Here is a 20,913-nt window from a genome sequence, read left to right as displayed (position 1 = left end):
TCGGAGAGGAATGAGCGAGATAGAGCATCAGCTCTGATATTCTTATCTCCAGGGCGGTACTTGAGCACAAAGTTGAATCTGTTGAAAAATAGAGACCATCTCGCTTGTCTATGATTCAGGCGCTTGTGCGTGGAGGAGGTACTCCAGATTCTTATGGTCTGTGAAGACCATTACTTGATGTTACACTCCTTCGAGCCAAGGGCGCCATTCTTTGAGTGCCATCTTTATAGCCAGGAGTCCTTATCTCCTATTCCGTAATTTTTCTCTGCAGGAGAGAAGCGACGGGAGAAGAATGAGCATGGTTGAGGAACCTTTGAATCACCATCCTGGCTTAATATGGCCCCTATGCCAACGTCTGAGGCATCGACCTCCACGATGAAAGCCTTAAAGGGATCTGGGTGTCGAAGACACGGCTTGCTTGAAAAGGCATCTTTTAGTTTCTGGAAAAGAGCTATAGCCTCTGGAGACCAATTAGCAACATTGTCACCTTTCTTCGTCATAGCTGTAAGCAGCACTGTAAGTGCAGAGTAATTCTTGATGAAGGTCCTTTAATAGTTGGTGAAACCTAAGAAGCGTCTGAGAGCTTTTAACCCGGTGGGTTGCGCCCATTTCTGCATACTCTCCAGCTTCTGTGGATCCATTTGAAAGCCTTGATTGGAGACGATGTAGCCTAAGAAAGGCACTGACTCTTTGTGAAATTCACATTTGGATAGCCTGGTGTAGAGATGGTTCTCACGGAGCCTCTGTAGTACCCTCTTAACATCCTCCAGATGAGTGGTCATGTCTTGAGAGAATATCAAGATGTCGTCCAAGTAAATAACACACTTATAGAGGAGGTCCCAGAAAATGTCGTTCATTAAATTTTGAAAGACAGCCGGGGCACTGCACATGCCGAAGGGCATCACTATATATTCAAAGTGGCCGTCCCGAGTGTTGAAGGCCATCTTCCACTCATCGCCAGCTCGAATGCGAAATAAATTGTAGGCTCCTTTCAGATCCAGTTTGGAAATGATTTGAGCTCCTTGTAATCTGTCGAATAGCTCTGAAATCAGAGGCAAAGGGTAGCGATCTTTTATTGTTATTTTGTTGAGGCCCCTGTAATCTATACATGGACGTAATGTATCGTCCTTTTTGCCCACAAAGAAAAAGCCTGCGCCAGCAGGGGACTTGGATGGTCTTATGAAGCACTTTTGGAGGTTTTCCTGAATATATTCTGACATGGCTTTATTTTCTGCCACGGACAGGGGGTACACTCTACCCTTAGGTGGCTCCATATTAGGCTTCAGATTAATAGTGAAGTCATAAGGTCTGTGAGGCGGACGTACATCTGCTGCTTCTTTTGAAAAGACATCTTGGAAAGATGCATATTGAGGCAGCAACCCCGGCATTACTGGGATGATAGGCATACAAGGTAACGGAGCTACCTCATCAGGCATTTATCATGGCAGTCTGGACCCCATCTTGACAATTCCAATGTAGCCCAATTGAATTGAGGCATATGCTGCTGCAGCCAAGGTAATCCCAGTACTATAGAGTGCATGGCCTTTTCTAAAACAAAGAAGGAGATGGTCTCCGAATGGAGGGCACCGGTCCATAGACACACTGGTTCCATGAGTAGTGTTACTTCACCTGGTAGGGAATCTCCATGGATGGACGAAAGAAGTAGTGGAGGCTTCATAGTGGAAGTGGAGATCCGTAGGTGCTTCACTAATCATTGTAGAATGAAATTGCCTCCTGCCCTGGAGTCCACTAGGGCAAGAGTCTGGTACTCTAAGGGTCCGCAGATCAAAGATACAGGAAGAGAGAGCGGAGAAGGAGTGGTGAGACCTAAGAAGAGTCCTCCTGCAGGACATATAGGAAAAGTTTGGACAGCATGACCAGCTTGTCCATAGAACATACACAGCCTTAATTTCTTCCGCGTTCTTCACTCTTTTGATGTCAGGTGGCTGCGGCCTAACTGCATAGGTTCTTCTTCACTGGCTACTGGGACCGGAGGAACAGACCTGGGTGTGGACTTGACTCGAACTTCACCCAGAAAGGGTCTCTTGGGAGTCTTGGTCTCCTGATCCTTGTCGCGAAGTCGGCAATCAATCCTTGTTGCCAATTTCACTAGTTCAGCCAAAGATTCAGGCATTTCTCGAGCGGCGAGTTCATCTTTCAGATGGGAATTCAGTCATAAGAACATAAGAATATGCCATACTGGGTCAGACCAAGGGTCGATCAAGCACAGCATCCTGTTTCCAACAGTGGCCAATCCAGGCCATAAGAACCTGGCAAGTACCCAAAAACTAAGTCTATTCCATGTTACCATTGCTAGTAATAGCAGTGGCTATTTTCTAAGTCAACTTAATTAATAGCAGGTAATGGACTTCTCCTCCAAGAACTTATCCAATCCTTTTTTAAACACAGCTATACTAACTGCACTAACCACATCCTCTGGCAACAAATTCCAGAGTTTAATTGTGCATTGAGTGAAAAAGAACTTTCTCCGATTAGTTTTAAATGTGCCACATGCTAACTTCATGGAATGCCCCCTAGTCTTTCTATTATCCGAAAGAATAAAAAACCGATTCACATCTACCCATTCTAGACCTCTCATGATTTTAAACACTTCTATCATATCCCCCCTCAGCCGTCTCTTCTCCAAGTTGAAAAGTCCTAACCTCTTTAGTCTTTCCTCATAGGGGAGCTGTTCCATTCCCTTTATCATTTTGATAGCCCTTCTCTGTACCTTCTCCATCGCAATTATATCTTTTTTGAGATGCGGTGACCAGAATTGTATACAATATTCAAGGTGCGGTCTTACCATGGAGTGATACAGAGGCATTATGACATTTTCCATTTTATTCACCATTCCCTTTCTAATAATTCCCAACATTCTGTTTGCTTTTTTGACTGCCGCAGCACACTGAACTGACGATTTCAATGTGTTATCCACTATGTCGCCTAGATCTCTTTCTTGAGTAGTAGCACCTAATATGGAACCTAACATTGAGTAACTATAGCATGGGTTATTTTTCCCTATATGCATCACCTTGCACTTGTCCACATTAAATTTCATCTGCCATTTAGATGCCCAATTTTCCAGCCTCACAAGGTCTTCCTGCAATTTATCACAATCTGCTTGTGATTTAACTACTCTGAACAATTTTGTATCATCTGCAAAATTGATTACCTCACTCGTATTTCTTTCTAGATCATTTATAAATATATTGAAAAGTAAGGGTCCCTGTACAGATCCCTGAGGCACTCCACTGCCCACTCCCTTCCACTGAGAAAATTGTCCATTTAATCCTACTCTCTGTTTCCTGTCTTTTAGCCAGTTTGTAATCCATGAAAGGACATCGCCACCTATCCCATGACTTTTTACTTTTCCTAGAAGTCTCTCATGAGGAGCTTTGTCAAATGCCTTCTGAAAATCCAAGTACACTACATCTACCGGTTCACCTTTATCCACATGTTTATTAACTCCTTCAAAAAAGTGAAGCAGATTTGTGAGGCAAGACTTGCCTTAGGTAAAGCCATGCTGACTTTGTTCCATTAAACCATGTCTTTCTATATGTTCTGTGATTTTGATGTTTCAAACCCTTACCACTATTTTTCCTGGCACTAAAGTCAGGCTAACCGGTCTGTAATTTCCCGGATCTCCCCTGGAGCCCTTTTTAAATATGGGGGTTACATTAGCTATCCTCCAGTCTTCAGGTACAATGGATGATTTTAATGATAGGTTACAAATTTTTACTAATAGGTCTGAAATTTCATTTTTTAATTCTTTCAGACCAGGTCTGAATCAAATCACGGTGAACCTAGAAGATGTGGTAGGCCTGATTGACAAACTGAAGAGTAGTAAATCACCTGGACCGGATGGTATACACCCCAGAGTTCTGAAGGAACTAAAAATGAAATTTCAGACCTATTAGTAAAAATTTGTAACTTATCATTAAAATCATCCATTGTACCTGAAGACTGGAGGATAGCAAATGTAACCCCAATATTTAAAAAGGGCTCCAGGGGCGATCCGGGAAACTACTCTTCAGTTTAACGCTCCAGGGGCGATCCGGGAAACTACTGGGCGATCCAGTTTATCGCTCCAGGGGCGATCCGGGAAACTACTCTTCAGTTTATCAATCAGGTCTACCACATCTTCTAGGCTTACCGTGATTTGGTTCAGTCCATCTGAATCATTACCCATGAAAACCTTCTCCAGTATGGGTACCTCCCCAACATCCTCTTCAGTAAACACTGAAGAAAAGAAATAATTTAATCTTTCCGTGATGGCCTTATCTTCTCTAAGTGCCCCTTTAACCCCTCGATCATCTAACGGTCCAACTGACTCCCTCACAGGCTTTCTGCTTCGGATATATTTTAAAAAGTTTTTACTGTGAGTTTTTGCCTCTACGGCCAACTTCTTTTCAAATTCTCTCTTAGCCTGTCTTATCAATGTCTTACATTTAACTTGCCAATGTTTATGCATTATTTATTTATTTATTTAAAAACTTTTCTATACTGTCGCTAAGTTATATATATATATTCCATCTCAACGGTTTACAAATAGGCACATAGACTAAGGTAAGTAATGTAGGATATCGTACATTCTAACAGGTGCCAATAATGTTCGGTTACAATTTCATAAATTTCATAAATAAAATCATTATTTGAGTAATGTTGGTCAAGTCCAGGTATATTATTGAGTTACTATCGCTTTGAAATATTACTTCTTAAATATAGGATTGAGTAAATTCATTCTCATCTGCATTACCCTGTACTTTCATTCTCTACCCTCCACACTCTTTAGTGAAGGCTTATTATCCTATTTTCTTCTGTTGGATCCTTCTTCCAATTTTTGAATGAAGATCTTTTGGCTAAAATAGCTTCTTTCACCTCCCCTTTTAACCATGCTGGTAATCGTTTTGCCTGCTTTCCACCTTTCTTAATGTGTGGAATACATCTGGATTGTGCTTCTAGGATGGTATTTTTTAACAATGACCACGCCTCTTGCACACTTTTTACTTTTGTAGCTGCTCCTTTCAGTTTTTTTCTAACTATTTTTCTCATTTTATCAAAGTTTCCTCTTTTGAAAGTTTAGCACGAGAGCCGTGGATTTGCTTACTGTCCCCCTTCCAGTCATTAATTCAAATTTGATTATATTATGATCACTATTGCCAAGCGGCCCCACCACCGTTACCTCTCTCACCAAATCCTATGCTCCACTGAGAATTAGGTCTAAAATTGCTCCCTCTCTCGTCGGTTCCTGAACCAATTGCTCCATAAAGCTATCATTTATTCCATCCAGGAACTTTATCTCTGTAGCGTGTCCCGATGATACATTTACCCAGTCAATATTAGGGTAATTGAAGTCTCCCATTATTACCGCACTACCTATTTGGTTAACTTCCCTAATTTCTCTTAGCATTTCACTGTCAGTCTCACCATCTTGACCAGGTGGACGGTAGTATACTCCTATCACTATAGTCTTCCCCGACACACAAGATTCAATTGTGCATTTAGTCTCATGCAGGATGTTTATCCTGTTGGACTCTATGCCATCCCGGACAAAGAAGTCCTTCAAAGAAGAGAGTCTTCAGGCATCTCGAGTCCCAGGATAATTCAGATGCCAGTGAATTCGATAGCGAAGTCAGCTAGTGGTTTGTTCCCTTGCTTCAGGTGAACCAAAGAAGATCCTGCAATGGTATACTGGGCAGGATCGTCGAAGACTGACTTAAACAGTTCGAGAAATCCTTCAAGGTCATGAAGAATCTGATCCTCGCGTTCCCACAGCGAGGAAGCCCAAGACAATGCTCGTCCATCTAGATATGACAGGATATAGGTGGACTTGGCATAGGCTGTGGGAAAGTGTCCAGGTTGTAATGCAAAGTGCATGCAGCACTGGTTAATGAAGTCTCTGCATCTCCAAACTTCTCCCGAGAAGTGGGTGGGAGCTGCTAGAGGCACAGTAGTCTTGACCATCACCTCAGACGGTTTAACTTCTTTACCTGAGGTGGAAGGCTAGTTCAACTGTGTGTGCAGTAGATTAAATGCAGCGGTGAGTCCCTTCAGTGCAGTCTGCTGTTCAGAGATCCGCTGAGCCAGGCCTGGAATGGCCTGCAACGCAGTGAGCGGAGCCGGATCCATGGGGTTAGCAATCTGTTCTGTTATGGTTTAGGGATGTGAATCGTTTTCCATATCGTCTTAACGATAGAAATCGTGTGGCAGGGCAAGAAAATCGTCTTAGGCACGATTTTTTAGTTAAAAAATTGTTAAAAATCGTTTTTTCCGATTAGTGCGCACTAACTCGAGTTAGTGCGCAGTAACGGGAGTTAGTGCGCACTAACTGGGAGTTAGTGCGCACTAACTGAAAATGATACAATTTGACACTTTTCAGGTCAGTTAAGGTCAGTTTAGGAATGAATATGTATTCCTATTGGCTGCCCTCTTATTTATTCATGTTACCAAGTTTCCTACTGACAGTATATGGGGGATGGGAAATGGAAACAGTTGGTAGCTTGACAAAACAAGTAATGTGATCAGTCAATGTGACTAGAACTTGTGCCCTAACCCTGATACCAGGGGTATTGTGATCTTCCTGCACACAGTGCCCTATCCCTATTAATACCAGGAGTGTTGTGATCTTCCTGCACACAGTGCCCTATCCCTAATACCAGGGGTGTTGTGATCTTCCTGCACACAGTGCCCTATTCCTGATACTGGGGGTGTTGTGATCTTCCTGCACACAGTGCCCTATTCCTGATACCGGGGGTGTTGTGATCTTCTTGCACACATCCCGGTATCAGGGATAGGGCACTGCATGCAGGAAGATCACAACACTCCTGGTATTAATAGGGATAGGGCACTGCATGCAGGAAGATCACAACACTCCTGGTATTAATAGGGATAGGGCACTGCATGCAGGAAGATCACAACACCCCTGGTATCAGGGATAGGGCACTGTGTGCAGGAAGATCACAATACCCCGGAGGAGGGAGGGTCAGGCAGCTCCCCCCTGTCTGTGAAGCCAGCCTCTCACTAGTAATGCAGGGAGGGAGCTGTCTCAGACTTCACCATCCTCCCCCCCCCCTCACCCACACACCATTCACTAGCTGGGACATGGGGGAAGTCAGGAGTGAGGGTCAGGCAGCTCCCCCCTGTCTGTGAAGCCAGCCTCTCACTAGTAATGCAGGGAGGGAGCTGTCTCAGACTTCACCATCCTCCCCCCCCCCCTCACCCACACACCATTCACTAGCTGGGACATGGGGGAAGTCAGGAGTGAGGGTCAGGCAGCTCCCCCCTGTCTGTGAAGCCAGCCTCTCACTAGTAATGCAGGGAGGGAGCTGTCTCAGACTGGTATCAGGGTTAGGGCACTGTGTGCAGGAAGATCACAACACTCCTGGTATTAATAGGGATAGGGCACTGTAAGAGATGACTGTAGTAGATTGAATAAAGATCTGATGTTTCTGCTCTCCTCACACCAAACAAAAACAACACACAAGCAGAGAAGCCCTTCTTACAAAGCTGAGCTAGTGAGTTAAGTAGGAGGAAAAGTAAACATACTTGTGCCAGTGTGGCTACTTAAAAAATACACTTACCAACAATCAATTACATATATTTGAACTGTGTACAGTTCCAGCCAGGACCACCTTTCTAAAATGCACAGTGATTGGCAAATTCAACATGCACTAGCATTTCAGGTGCCTGCTAACAAAAATAATAAACAAACAAGTTCTAGTCACGTGAGTGCTGATCATTACATTACTTTTTTTGTCAAGCTTCCAACTGTTTCCATTTCACATCCCCCCAACCATTACCTCAGTGTTAGCCTTGGTAACATCAATAGATAAGAGCACAGCCAGCCAATAGGAATACATACATACATATTCATTCCTAAGTGACCTTTACTGACCTGGGAAGTGTGAACACTTTGTTTCATTTTCTGTTGGTGTTCGTTAGTTTCCAGTTCCATTTCCCATCCCCCCAACCATCACCTCAGTGGTAACCTTGGTAACATCAATAGATAAGAGGGCAGCCAGCCAATAGGAACACATATTCATTCCTAACTGACCTTCAGTGACCTGGAAAGTGTTTATTTGTATCATTTTCAGTTAGTGCGCACTAAATCGAGTTAGTGCGCTAACTCGAGTTAGTGCGCACTAACACGATTTAACGATTTTTAACGATAAATCGTTAGAATTTCTATTGTATCGTGTTCTATAACGATTTAAGACGATATAAACATTATCGGACGATAATTTTAATCGTTGAAAAACGATTCACATCCCTATTATGGTTATGTGTATTTGGTGGATCCTTGGGTGCTATGGAGGTGACCACGCCCACAGGGAGGAGCCCCGTGAGGAGCCACAGCACTGGGCTAGACTCATACTACACAAACACAAGAGTTCTTTTATTAGACAGCTTGAAGAGAACCACCAGAGGTGGCAGTAGTGAGGCAGTCCAGTAGTTGCAGTCTCAGGGACCTCAGCAGAGGGAGCCCTTCTCTCCTGATGAGGTCAGGAGGTTCCTCAGCAGGTCTCCCAGTGAGGAGATACCGTGGATGAGATAGACTGAGAGTTAGAGTACTCACTAGGTGTTGGCTGTTGATATGCGATTCCACCAAGTATGTTGTAGAAGGTACAGGCACCGAGGCAGGGAGAGCAGGCCCTCGAGGAGCGAGTACCTTTTCCCTGAAAGGCACCTGAAATAAAGCAGAGGGCCCCTGAGGAGCGGTTACCCAGGCTAGCATATACCCCGAGGGCAGAGAGAGAGAGCTTCCTGCGGCAGCACGGAAGCGGAAGAGTAGCGCAGACAAGAATGGATTCGAGTCCTTGCTAACTCGGGGAGCTAGCAAATTAGTGAAGGTAATATACCCGGATGACGTTATGTCAGAATGAGGGAACGCCCTCGAGGTTCACGCCAAGGGTGGTACAAAAACGTGGGTTGCCCGCGTGCGCGCACCCTAGTAGGTACCTGGGAGGAGCAATGGCAGGAAGCTGCACCATAGCCATTCCAGGGACGCCAGAGAGGTTGGCTTGTAGATGCAGCGGAAGCCATCTTGCCCAGGTAAACGGGAGGAGCCGTGAATAAGGTGAGGCAAACGGGGCGAAGCCATCGAGAACTGATGGATGCAACATCCTGGCCAAACCAGGACCTCCCCAAGCCCCTTGGAACCCCTCCCACCCCACAAAGCAAGCCTCAGGGACCAAGCCTAATGACATCCCAGGGCCCCTCCACCCTCCCTACAGAAAACTTACCAGGGCCTCTTCATCCCCCCACTTACCGCTAATGTGGGGGTCGACGGCAAAGAAAGGGGAAGGAGTGATGCCTGTTTGGTCTTGCCTCATCCCACTCTTTTTAAATATCGCTCCAGTCCTGAGGCTGCTTTGCAAGGCAGAAGGAGGGCTGGAAAGTGCCAGGGAGTCTCGTTTTGTTTTCTGCTCATAGAGGCCATTCAGTTTTTGTTCCCTCTAAAATCTTCATGGACTTTGATCTCCCAATTTGCGTCCCTGTGTTTGTCCAATATTTGCTGCTTGTTTCGCCACAACAGATTAACGTTAGATGTGAATAAGTCTGAAATCATTATTCTATCTCATTTTCCCACTGAAAATACCCCACCAACTTTAGTATTTAATGGTTAACATATTCCAAATATCTCTCAGGTACGCAACTTGGGAATTGCCTTTGATGCCGCTCTGATCATGAAACCTCACATCAAACCTGTTATCCATGTTTCATTTGCTAAACTAAGCTTTCTATGACATCTAAAGCTGCTTCTTAATATATCTGACTTTCTTCAATCACTCATATTCTTCAGATTAGACTATTGCAATTCACCTTTCATTGGTCTTCCCATGTACACACCGAGATCCATACAGATTGTTCAAAACTTCACCATATGGTTATTAACTGGTACAAAGATATACAATCATATAACAATCTTTGCACTGGCTCTCAGGCACATCCAATACAAAATGGCCATAATTATACATAACCTCTTGTATAATGTCTCGTCTCTGTGGATTGCTGCTATGCTGAAAGTCTATATTGCATCATGTAATTTGCAGCCATCCACTCAGCACTCTTTAGAGGTTCCTTCTGTTAGAGCAGGTCCCATGTTATGGAATTCCATGCGTAGTATCAGGAATCCCAAAGCTTTTAAAAAAGCCCTTAAAATCTATTGGTTCAGGAACCGACGAGAGAGGGAGCAATTTTAGATCTAATTCTCAGTGGAGCACAGGACTTGGTGAGAGAGGTAACGGTGGTGGGGCCGCTTGGCAATAGTGATCATAATATGATCAAATTTGATTTAATGACTGGAAAAGGAACAGTGTGCAAATCCAAGGCTCTCGTGCTAAACTTTCAAAAGGGAAACTTTGATAAAATGAGAAAAATTGTTAGAAAAAAACTGAAAGGAGCAGCTACAAAAGTAAAAAATGTCCAAGAGGCGTGGTCATTGTTAAAAAATACCATTCTAGAAGCACAGTCCAGATGTATTCCACACATTAAGAAAGGTGGAAAGAAGGCAAAACAAGTACCAGCATGGTTAAAAGGGGAGGTGAAAGAAGCTATTTTAGCCAAAAGATCTTCATTCAAAAATTGGAAGAAGGATCCAACAGAAGAAAATAGGATAAAGCATAAACATTGGCAAGTTAAATGTAAGACATTGATAAGACAGGCTAAGAGAGAATTTGAAAAGAAGTTGGCTGTAGAGGCAAAACTCACAGTAAAAACTTTTTAAAATATATCCGAAGCAGAAAGCCTGTGAGGGAGTCAGTTGGACCGTTAGATGATCGAGGGGTTAAAGGGGCACTTAGAGAAGATAAGGCCATCGCGGAAAGATTAAATGATTTCTTTGCTTCGGTGTTTACTGAAGAGGATGTTGGGGAGGTACCCGTAATGGAGAAGGTTTTCATGGGTAATGATTCAGATGGACTGAATCAAATCACGGTGAACCTAGAAGATGTGGTAGGCCTGATTGACAAACTGAAGAGTAGTAAATCACCTGGACCGGATGGTATACACCCCAGAGTTCTGAAGGAACTAAAAATGAAATTTCAGACCTATTAGTAAAATTTGTAACTTATCATTAAAATCATCCATTGTACCTGAAGACTGGAGGATAGCAAATGTAACCCCAATATTTAAAAAGGGCTCCAGGGGCGATCCGGGAAACTACAGACTGGTTAGCCTGACTTCAGTGCCAGGAAAAATAGTGGAAAGTGTTCTAAACATCAAAATCACAGAACATATAGAAAGACATGGTTTAATGGAACAAAGTCAGCATGGCTTTACCCAGGGCAAGTCTTGCCTCACAAATCTGCTTCACTTTTTTGAAGGAGTTAATAAACATGTGGATAAAGGTGAACCGGTAGATATAGTATACTTGGATTTTCAGAAGGCGTTTGACAAAGTTCCTCATGAGAGGCTTCTAGGAAAAGTAAAAAGTCATGGGATAGGTGGCGATGTCCTTTCGTGGATTGCAAACTTGCTAAAAGACAGGAAACAGAGAGTAGGATTAAATGGGCAATTTTCTCAGTGGAAGGGAGTGGACAGTGGAGTGCCTCAGGGATCTGTATTGGGACCCTTACTGTTCAATATATTTATAAATGATCTGGAAATAAATACGACGAGTGAGATAATCAAATTTGCAGATGACACAAAATTGTTCAGAGTAGTTAAATCACAAGCAGATTGTGATAAATTGCAGGAAGACCTTGTGAGACTGGAAAATTGGGCATCCAAATGGCAGATGAAATTTAATGTGGATAAGTGCAAGGTGATGCATATAGGGAAAAATAACCCATGCTATAATTACACGATGTTGGGTTCCATATTAGGTGCTACAACCCAAGAAAGAGATCTAGGTGTCATAGTGGATAACACACTGAAATCGTCGGTGAAGTGTGCTGCGGCAGTCAAAAAAGCAAACAGAATGTTGGGAATTATTAGAAAAGGAATGGTGAATAAAACGGAAAATGTCATAATGCCTCTGTATCGCTCCATGGTGAGACCGCACCTTGAATACTGTGTACAATTCTGGTCGCCGCATCTCAAAAAAGATATAATTGCGATGGAGAAGGTACAGAGAAGGGCTACCAAAATGATAAGGGGAATGGAACAACTCCCCTATGAAGAAAGACTAAAAAGGTTAGGACTTTTCAGCTTGGAGAAGAGACGACTGAGGGGGGATATGATAGAGGTGTTTAAAATCATGAGAGGTCTAGATCAGGTAGATGTGAATCGGTTATTTACTCTTTCGGATAGTAGAAAGACTAAGGGGCACTCCATGAAGTTAGCATGGGGCACATTTAAAACTAATCGGAGAAAGTTCTTTTTTACTCAACGCACAATTAAACTCTGGAATTTGTTGCCAGCGAATGTGGTTAGTGCAGTTAGTATAGCTCTGTTTAAAAAATGATTGGATATGTTCTTGGAGGAGAAGTCCATTACCTGCTATTAAGTTCACTTAGAGAATAGCCACTGCCATTAGCAATGGTTACATGGAATGGACTTAGTTTTTGGGTACTTGCCAGGTTCTTATGGCCTGGATTGGCCACTGTTGGAAACAGGATGCTGGGCTTGATGGACCCTTGGTCTGACCCAGTATGGCATTTTCTTATGTTCTTATGTTCTTATCTTTTCAAAGAAGTATTCAAATCTCACTCCTAGAATTCCAGGCTAATTTTTCTTTTGAAAATTTGCACATAATTTAAGAGTGCTTTTCAGCAGCTGCTGTTTGACAGTCTGCCGTTTTATCTGATGATGTTTTTGGTTATTCAATGTATGTTATGTATGTAAAGTTTAGAACCCATCCCAAACTTTGGAGGCTATGGTAAAAAAATATTTTAAATAAATAAAACACAAGTTTTTTGGTTCATTTAAATCAAATGCACATACCTATTATCCAAGTTCCTATTCATTAACACAAAAAAATCCATATAAATATAAGCGGTGATACCCAGTTCCTGAAATATCTTACTGAATGGGCACATAAAAAATATTAAACAATAATGAGAAATGGGAGCCCTGAGGAACCCCAGAACTAACTTTCCTTGGGGCACAGCACGAGGTCCCAATTTGAACAATCTATATTTTTATGTCATTATTTATACAGTCTAATATTCTGTCACATTTCAATAAGAATTCAAAGTGGTTTGTAATATAACATTCATATTCAATAAAACAGACAATAAAACTGTAACCCCTCCTTTCTCAGGGGTGACCTCTTCTGCCCCAGGGAGCCACTGGCCACACTCAGCCAGGGTGGAGGAATTTGTTTCAGATTCATGGGCTGAGGGGAAGTTCACCTGAAAGACCAAACTGGAATACCTTAGGGAAAAAACCCACAATGTCCACCCCAAAGTTTGTGCTAGAAAAGAAAAGACAGTTTACTTTGAAAATAACTAGTTCAGCAAAGCAGAAAAAAATGCAGCAAAAACAATTTAAAGACATAAAAAAAATCACAGTCCACTTTCTCTCCAAAGATAGCTTCCCCCAAAAAAATGTTCTTCTCACTTTCCCATATCCTCTGCAGCCTCGGGAACAAACATACTTAGTCTCTTCCCACAGTTTCTTTTCTCATTTCCAGTTACTCACAAAACATCAGGAATGACTCTAGGCCAACTCGTTCTTTGCTCCTTAGGTGACACAGATTCCCCAGCCCTGCACTTAAGATCCAGCAAGCACAACAAACCTTTTTATCCTGTAGGCCCCAGCACAACTCCTTCTCTTCACTCCAAGTCCAACCTCTTAAATCTCTTCCTTTTCTCAGCATCCCTGAGGGCTTGTGGAAGCACCTCAGCTCCTAAGCTCCTCAGCACCTGTTGGCACCCTTGAGGGGAGTACTGGCCACATTTCTCCATAAACCATTATTAAGAAAAGTCCATAAACCATTATGGGATAAGCAGCATGGATAGGGTTGCCAATTAGTTACAGATTTTCAAAACAGGTTGATCCAGTCCTGGTTTTATTCCCTTGCATGCAGATACTTATAGTTTTGCTTTTCTTAGGGAAATCAGAATAGGTTCCAGCATGCAATGGGGTAAAACCAGGACTGAATCAACTTGTACTGAAAATCTGGAGCCAGTTGGCAACCCTAAGCATGGAATCTATCAATCTTTTGGGATCCTGCCAGGTACTTGTGAACTGGCCTGGCCACTGTTGGAAATAGGATACTGGGTTTGATGCACCTTTGTTCTGACCCAGTATGATAAGCCTTATGTTCTCCACTCTGTCAGTATCCTCCCCCAACTCCAAGCCCCCCAACTCCACATGGAAAGCATGTTTTATATTTCCCCTTTAGTAACACTGCTTACTGTGCTGGACCACATTGTCATTTAACTTAATGGCTCTCACACCCTCTGCCCTTGTAATGAACTTTCCTTTCCAGCAAGTTCCACGTTATAAAGCAAGCATAGCACAAACCTCCACAATACCTTTACACTCTCAAAGGTCCATATTCAAATATCAGGTAGACGGATAACTCAAAAGTAATCTGTCTAAATGTCAAATGCAGCATATTCAGCTATTTGTCCAGCTAAATTATAACCAGATAATAGTTATCTGGCAATAATTTAGCTGGATAAAAGTGGGGCATTCTGGAGACATTCCAGGGAGGGGTTGAGTTATCTGGCTAACTTAGCAGAATATGGGGTATATCCAGCTAGGTTAGCTAGATAACGATAGACCTGCCTCAAAGCAGGCCTTTAGTTATCTGGCCTATAGTTATTCTGGCCAGCAGGTGGGGTTGCCATTTGTGGTGGAGGGAGTAGGAATCAGGCCAAGAGGCCTGCAGTGTGTGTGTGTGTTTTTCAGGAGCTCTACTTCACGGATACCTTTGAAAATATCTGGATAAATAGCTAGTTATCCAGCCTCACAAGCTGGACAACTTTAGGCCTATCTGGCCATATTCAAAGAATGACCAGTTAGGATAACGATATCCAGCTATATGTAACTGAATACTTTTATACAAGTAGATTTGGCAGGAAGTATATTCTGCTGAATATACAGAACAAGTTATCCTCCTAAATTTTGCCAGATAATTTGTCCACTAACTGCCCTACTGAATATAGCCCCCTCAAAGTTCCTCCCCTGCTAGAAAAATCTTATTGTTAGCCATAGGACTCATTCCTTTCTGTTACCAATATGACATCTAGTGGCCAGGAGGCCCACACAATATAGATAAAATACAATGCAGAATTTAGGAGTGATCCCTCAATAAGGACATAATCCAGTGCCTTACCCTCGCTCCAATCCAAAAGTCATAACATGGTTCAAGCAATAAATGATGGCTCAGCAAATCAAATGCACTTGATAAGACAAGCAGCACTGGCAATGCTAAACCACCAGCATCTAACAATTGCTTGCATCATCTGTAAAAGAGAGTAAAACAGATTCTGTGTCGATCCTTAGGTAAAATCCAGACTGGTTACTATCAAACTTACCATTAGACTCTAAAAAAAAAGTGAAATCAGAGCATTTACTATTTTTCTATAATTTCAGAGAGATAGGGTGAGCTGGAGAATGGCCTGTGCTGTATATAATGTGACATCCCCTCAGCAACCTACGACCGAAGGTTTTCCAGTCAAGAAACAAAATCTGCAAGTTACACTGTCTGCTCTGCTTATAATATAACAGGTTTTATTTCACAATGTGATGGTTAAAGTCTATGGAAAGGAGCACACAGGGTAGGAAGGAATCTGATTTTGGTTGAAGCCTATGGATGGGAGCACAGAGAGCAGGAAGTAGTCTGCTTTTGGTTGGAGGCTGTGGAAGAGAGCTCAGAGGGCAGGAAGGAAAAAAAAAAAAAAAAGGAACTTAAATTTCTAAATGTGTCTGTTTTTAAAAAAATAAAAAATAGAAAATGTGCTTTCTCTTGCCCTTCTTGCCACAGAATGTGAGCTGACTGCAGCAGTAGGGGAAACTGAGGGTACTGCACATCTGAACCAGGAGAGCATATCTGAAAACTCCACCCACCCTGCCCTTGGTAGGATCTGTAGCATCTCCATTGCTTGACCACTATATAAATGTATATCCTCACTGGTTACGGCATGACAGTGGGTCTGAAGCCATCAAGCTAGTCTTATTTCTTGGGATATGCAATGTATTCATTCTATATTCTGCTCACGCCATCATATAGCATAGTCCATACATTACTCATACAGATTTTATACAGTGTCAACCTGTGGTATGATATCATTGTATGTAGTGGATATGTTTTATTTTTATATCTATCTATCTATCTATATCTATATCTATATCTATATAGATATAGATATAGATATATAGATATATAGATATATATAGATATATATATAATATTATGGGTTCTTATTTTATTTTATTTAACCATTTTTATATTCCACTTTTTACAACAGTCAATTCAAAGCAGAGCACAATAAATAAATGACTCCTCCCACCTAAACACAGATATGTTATGAACCTGGTACCAAACATGGACCCTTGGCCTGAGATGGTGTTGGAGCTACCTGTGGGGGAGATGGTGGGGACCCCCACAGGTCCCCACCGTCGGGAGGTGAGGTCGGATGGGAAGCAGAGGCCAGCTGGAGATTTGCCCATACCCGCCCACATTCCCCACAGGTTGAGCCCTTGGGTACCAGAGCCGGCTGGTCTTAGGTGGGCCCCTGCATGGACGATCCTGAAGGCACGACCAGGCGAGGCGGAGAGTCTCGAGGGCCCGAAGGCGAAGCAGACAGAAGGTGTGGTCAGGTCTGGTCCTGAATTCAGAGGCAGGCAGCAGAAGACAAGGTCAGGTCTGGTCCAGGGGTCAGAGGCAGGCAGCAGAGAGGTCAAGAGGCAAGCCGGGTCAAGAGCCAAGATCACTCTGACGGAAGAGGAGTCCTGAACAGGAGCTGAAGGGCTGGATCAGGAACACACAAGAGCAAGTCGAAGAAGACAGCAAGGTGACCTGTTGCCAAACCGCCTGCTGGGAGCCCGATGCAGCCTTAAATAGGCTGAGGTTGATGATGTCATCCGGAAGGGCCGGCAGCATTTTCCCACCACTGGCCCTTTAAATCCTGGCTGGAGCCATTCGCACGTGCATAGAGGAGGCCCATGCTGGGGCAGCAGTTGGCAGCATCCAGGCCACCGAAGATGCAGGAGATGCTCCAGTGTTGTTGGGGGGAGGCGGTCTGCGACAGGAGCAGTTTCCCATAGCTGCCAGTGAGCCGGGGCCTGCCGCCAATGCTGGATGCCATCGGAAGGTGAGTGGGGCTGGCCAGCAGGAAGGAATCGACCGGTGAACGTAACAGTACCCCCTCTTCTAGCCCCCCTCCAGGAGGTTTAGGCTTCCTAGGATGGGAGGCATGGAACTGCTTAATCAGGACCATATCTATTATGTTGGAGGCAGGTTGCCAGGAATTTTCTTCTGGGCCAAAGCCCTCCCAGGCGAGCAGGTATTCCCACCTTCTGCCTCTTTTCCTTACATCCAGTACGTCACACACCTGGCAGGTGATATTGGTTTACAAAGCTAGTGGTTGTGGTTCGGGCAACTTCCTCGAAGTCCAGGATAGTACCAGGGGCTTTAGGAGCAAGATGTGGAAAGAGTGTGGATCCTTAGGAATGGTGGCAGATGGAGATGATAGGTCACGGGATCCAGCCGACAGAGCACAGGCAAGGATCCGATGTACTGTGGAGCCAATCGCATGGATGGGAGCTTGAGGCGAATGTAGCTTATGCTGGGTTTGAATACCGAGGCCAGTCTTCGGTGGGCTTCTGCAGCCTTCTTGGCTCTATGTCCTGCTTCACGCAGCAGCTGCTGCGTGTGGTTCCAAAGGAGATGCAACTCCTGTGCCATCTACAGAGCGGCGTGCGAGGGGACGGTCAGTGGTAGTGGCAGAGGAGAAAGTGGTTGCCTTTGTAGACAACCTGGAAAGGCGAGGATCCGGTGGTGGAGGACGGATGAGAGTTGAGGGCGAACTCTGCCGAAGGGAGTAGTGCTGCCCAGTCATTCTGGCATGTGCTGACGTAGGTGCGGAGAAATTGCTTCAAGGTGCGGTTGGTCCTCTCCGCTTGCCCATTCGCCTGTGGGTGGTAAGCAGTTGTGAACTCCAACGTGATGTCAAATTTTTTGAAAAGGGCTCTCCAGTACTTGGCTGTGAATTGAGTTCCGCAGTCCACATGTTTGGGGAGACCATGGAGGCGGAAGATATGTTGGACAAAGAGTTGTGTCAGTTGAGGAGCAAAGGGGAGGCCGGGTAGGGCGATGAATGCGACATTTTGGAGAAGTGGTCAACTACCACCCAGATGATAATATTGCTGTCAGAGGGTGGAAGGTCCACTTAAGGTGGGTGAAGCTTCAAGAGACAGGTTCGAAGACAGCAAAGGATTCCAATGGGTACACAGTGAATTCCCACAGATGGATGGTCAGGGCAGCCGATGGTGAACATCTCTGCAGAAGTAAGTCACTTCATGGAAGACACAGGAGTTAGCGAATACTCAGTGACCTCATGGAGCCATATGGAAAGATTTTGAGATGATGGACTGAAGATAACGGCATGGGTTCTCATGGATCCAAGGATAGTAAGGTTGAATCACCATGTGGAAGACAAGGTCTCTTCAGGAAGGTCAAAAGCAAGGCAGTGCAGTCACACAGGACAAGCTGGAAGATGGTAGAGCAGTTCTTAGCTTGGCAGCGAGACATTACAGCAGAGCAGATGATGGGGAATCATGACCTTCCAAATCCTGAATCAGCAGCACGAAATACTGCAAGATGGACACTGGTGGAAGATGGCGGTGAGCTCAGAATGCATGGTAGCTCGCAATGGCGATACTGGGTAGAAACCACTTGTACCTGCAGGTCTTGAACAAGTAGATGTGACTCGGTTATTTACACTTTCGAATAATAGAAGGACTAGGGGGCATTCCATGAAGTTAGCAAGTAGCACATTTAAGACTAATTGTAGAAAATTCTTTTTCACTCAATGCACAATAAAGCTCTGGAATTTGTTGCCAGAGGATGTGGTTAGTGCAGTTAGTGTAGCTGGGTTCAAAAAAGGTTTGGATAAGTTCTTGGAGGAGAAGTCCATTAATGGCTATTAATCAATTATACATAGGGAATAGCTACTGCTATTAATTGCATCAGGAGCATGGGTTCTTCTTAGTGTTTGGGTAATTGCCAGGTTCTTGTGGCCTGGTTTGGCCTCTGTTGGAAACAGGATGCTGGGCTTGATGGACCCTTGGTCTGACCCAGCATGGCAATTTCTTATGTTCTTATGTTCTTATGTTCTTATGTTCTTATGTACGGAGCAAGGGCTGGATTAAGCTATGGATTCAAAGCGACTTGCCGTGTTGACACCATGAAGGAGAAGCACAGGCAGGTGACGTCTGTGAAGAACTGGCATGGAATCCATGGCTGGAGTCACCACTTGCAGACGCAGAGAGAAGCTTTAAGCTGAAGATGGCCCTGGGCAAGCACCAGGAAAGTGCATGCAGGGGCTCGGTTGGAAGAGACGAGATGAAGACAGGTCTAGGGTGCAGGTGCCTCCTGCAGGTTATACGAACCCAAAGTCCCGGAGTGTGATATGGAGTATACTTTAAATGGAATGTACTCCCAGATGCTCAAAGACTCTTGACTTAGAAGATACTGGATGCTGGATGTGGAACCTGGGTGCAGGCGCCTCCTGCAGGTCATATGGAACCCAGGGAGCTAGACCACATTGCAGTGGGAAGAACGGAGATGGCCTCTGGATCAGTGGCAGGCGCTTCCTGCTGGTTGTGAAAGTTCCAGGATGGGTTGGACTTGGAGATGATCTGGATGCAGGCGCCTCCTGCAGGTTGTGGGATCCAGACAATTGTAGAGGAAAGAGACAGATAGCTGGGGAATGACGAGCGTGTGAGGCCAGACGGAGGCTGAGGGCAGGAACTAAGAAGCGATGAAAAGGACATTATCTTTAACTTTTGCAAATAGTCTTTATTATGTAACTATGTCACTGGAACTTATTGGCACGCCCTATAGATTGAATTAATTTATACAGCTTTCAAAGATGTATATATGTGCCTCACTGTAAACCGTTGTGATGGTATACTACTTAACAACGGTATAGAAATGATTTTAATTAAATAAATAAATAAATAAATAAATAAATAAATAAATAAGAACATGAAGACTTGGACAAAGACTCAGGTTAATCAGAGGATTCAGACATAGACTTGGATACTCAGGAGACTCAAACGAAAACCTGGATACTCAAACAAGGACAGGATACTTAGAAGACTCTGAGAACTCAGACAAGGATTCAGGATACTCAGGAGACTCAGACAAGGATTCAGGTTGCTCGGAGGTTTCAGGCAAGGATTCAAGAGTCAGGCAAAAGTACTGGGTGAGAACTGCATCGCAGTGTGCCCTACACAGCTGCCCATGGCTGCTTGCGGACCACGCTGAATGCAAAGCAGATTCCAGGCGAAGACATGGAACTTGAGACTGGAACATGGCAAAGATTCAGTAGAGGCCTGTACCGGGGTGCACCCTACACAGCCGCCTGTGTAGGGTGCACCCTGTGGACCACGCTGGAGCAGAGCAGGTTCTGGCAGAGTCTTAGGCATGGACGGATGCAGGCACAAGGGAACTCCGTAGAACGGGAACAAGATACTCAGGAACAAGGCTTTAAAAACAAAAGTCTCCCGGAGGCTTGTGCTGCAAACGAGAAGAAGGCCTTGTACCATGAGGCACCCTACACAGCCATCCCATGGTCTGGTCATGGACCATGATATGGTATGCCAAGAGAGGTGGACATACGAGAGACCTGAGAACTGGATAAAGAGCTGAAGATGAGATGGACAGAGTCAAGACAGGAACATCGGACATCAGGAACAAGGAACATGGCACCTCAGGACACAGGATATAAGGACATCTGGACACGCAACATCTGGAACATCAGGAAGAGAAGGAACGAGGGAGCTCTG

At 44.2% G+C, this 20,913-nt stretch overlaps 1 protein-coding gene across 1 annotated transcript in view; it reads left to right on the top strand.

Annotated features, from left to right (window-relative positions):
* LOC115078263 (immunoglobulin kappa light chain-like) overlaps positions 1-20,913 on the top strand; it is a 51,030-nt gene that overhangs the window by 8,326 nt on the left and 21,791 nt on the right. Inside the window, exon 3 of the mRNA XM_029581072.1 lies at positions 15,884-15,976. Within this exon, the coding sequence (XP_029436932.1) occupies positions 15,884-15,976 (93 nt within the window). The remainder of the gene's footprint in view (positions 1-15,883; positions 15,977-20,913) is intronic.

The sequence above is a fragment of the Rhinatrema bivittatum genome, chromosome 16, assembly GCF_901001135.1.
Source record: "Rhinatrema bivittatum chromosome 16, aRhiBiv1.1, whole genome shotgun sequence".
NCBI classification, from domain to species: Eukaryota; Metazoa; Chordata; class Amphibia; order Gymnophiona; family Rhinatrematidae; genus Rhinatrema; species Rhinatrema bivittatum.
This window is presented reverse-complemented; position numbering and strand designations above follow the sequence as displayed.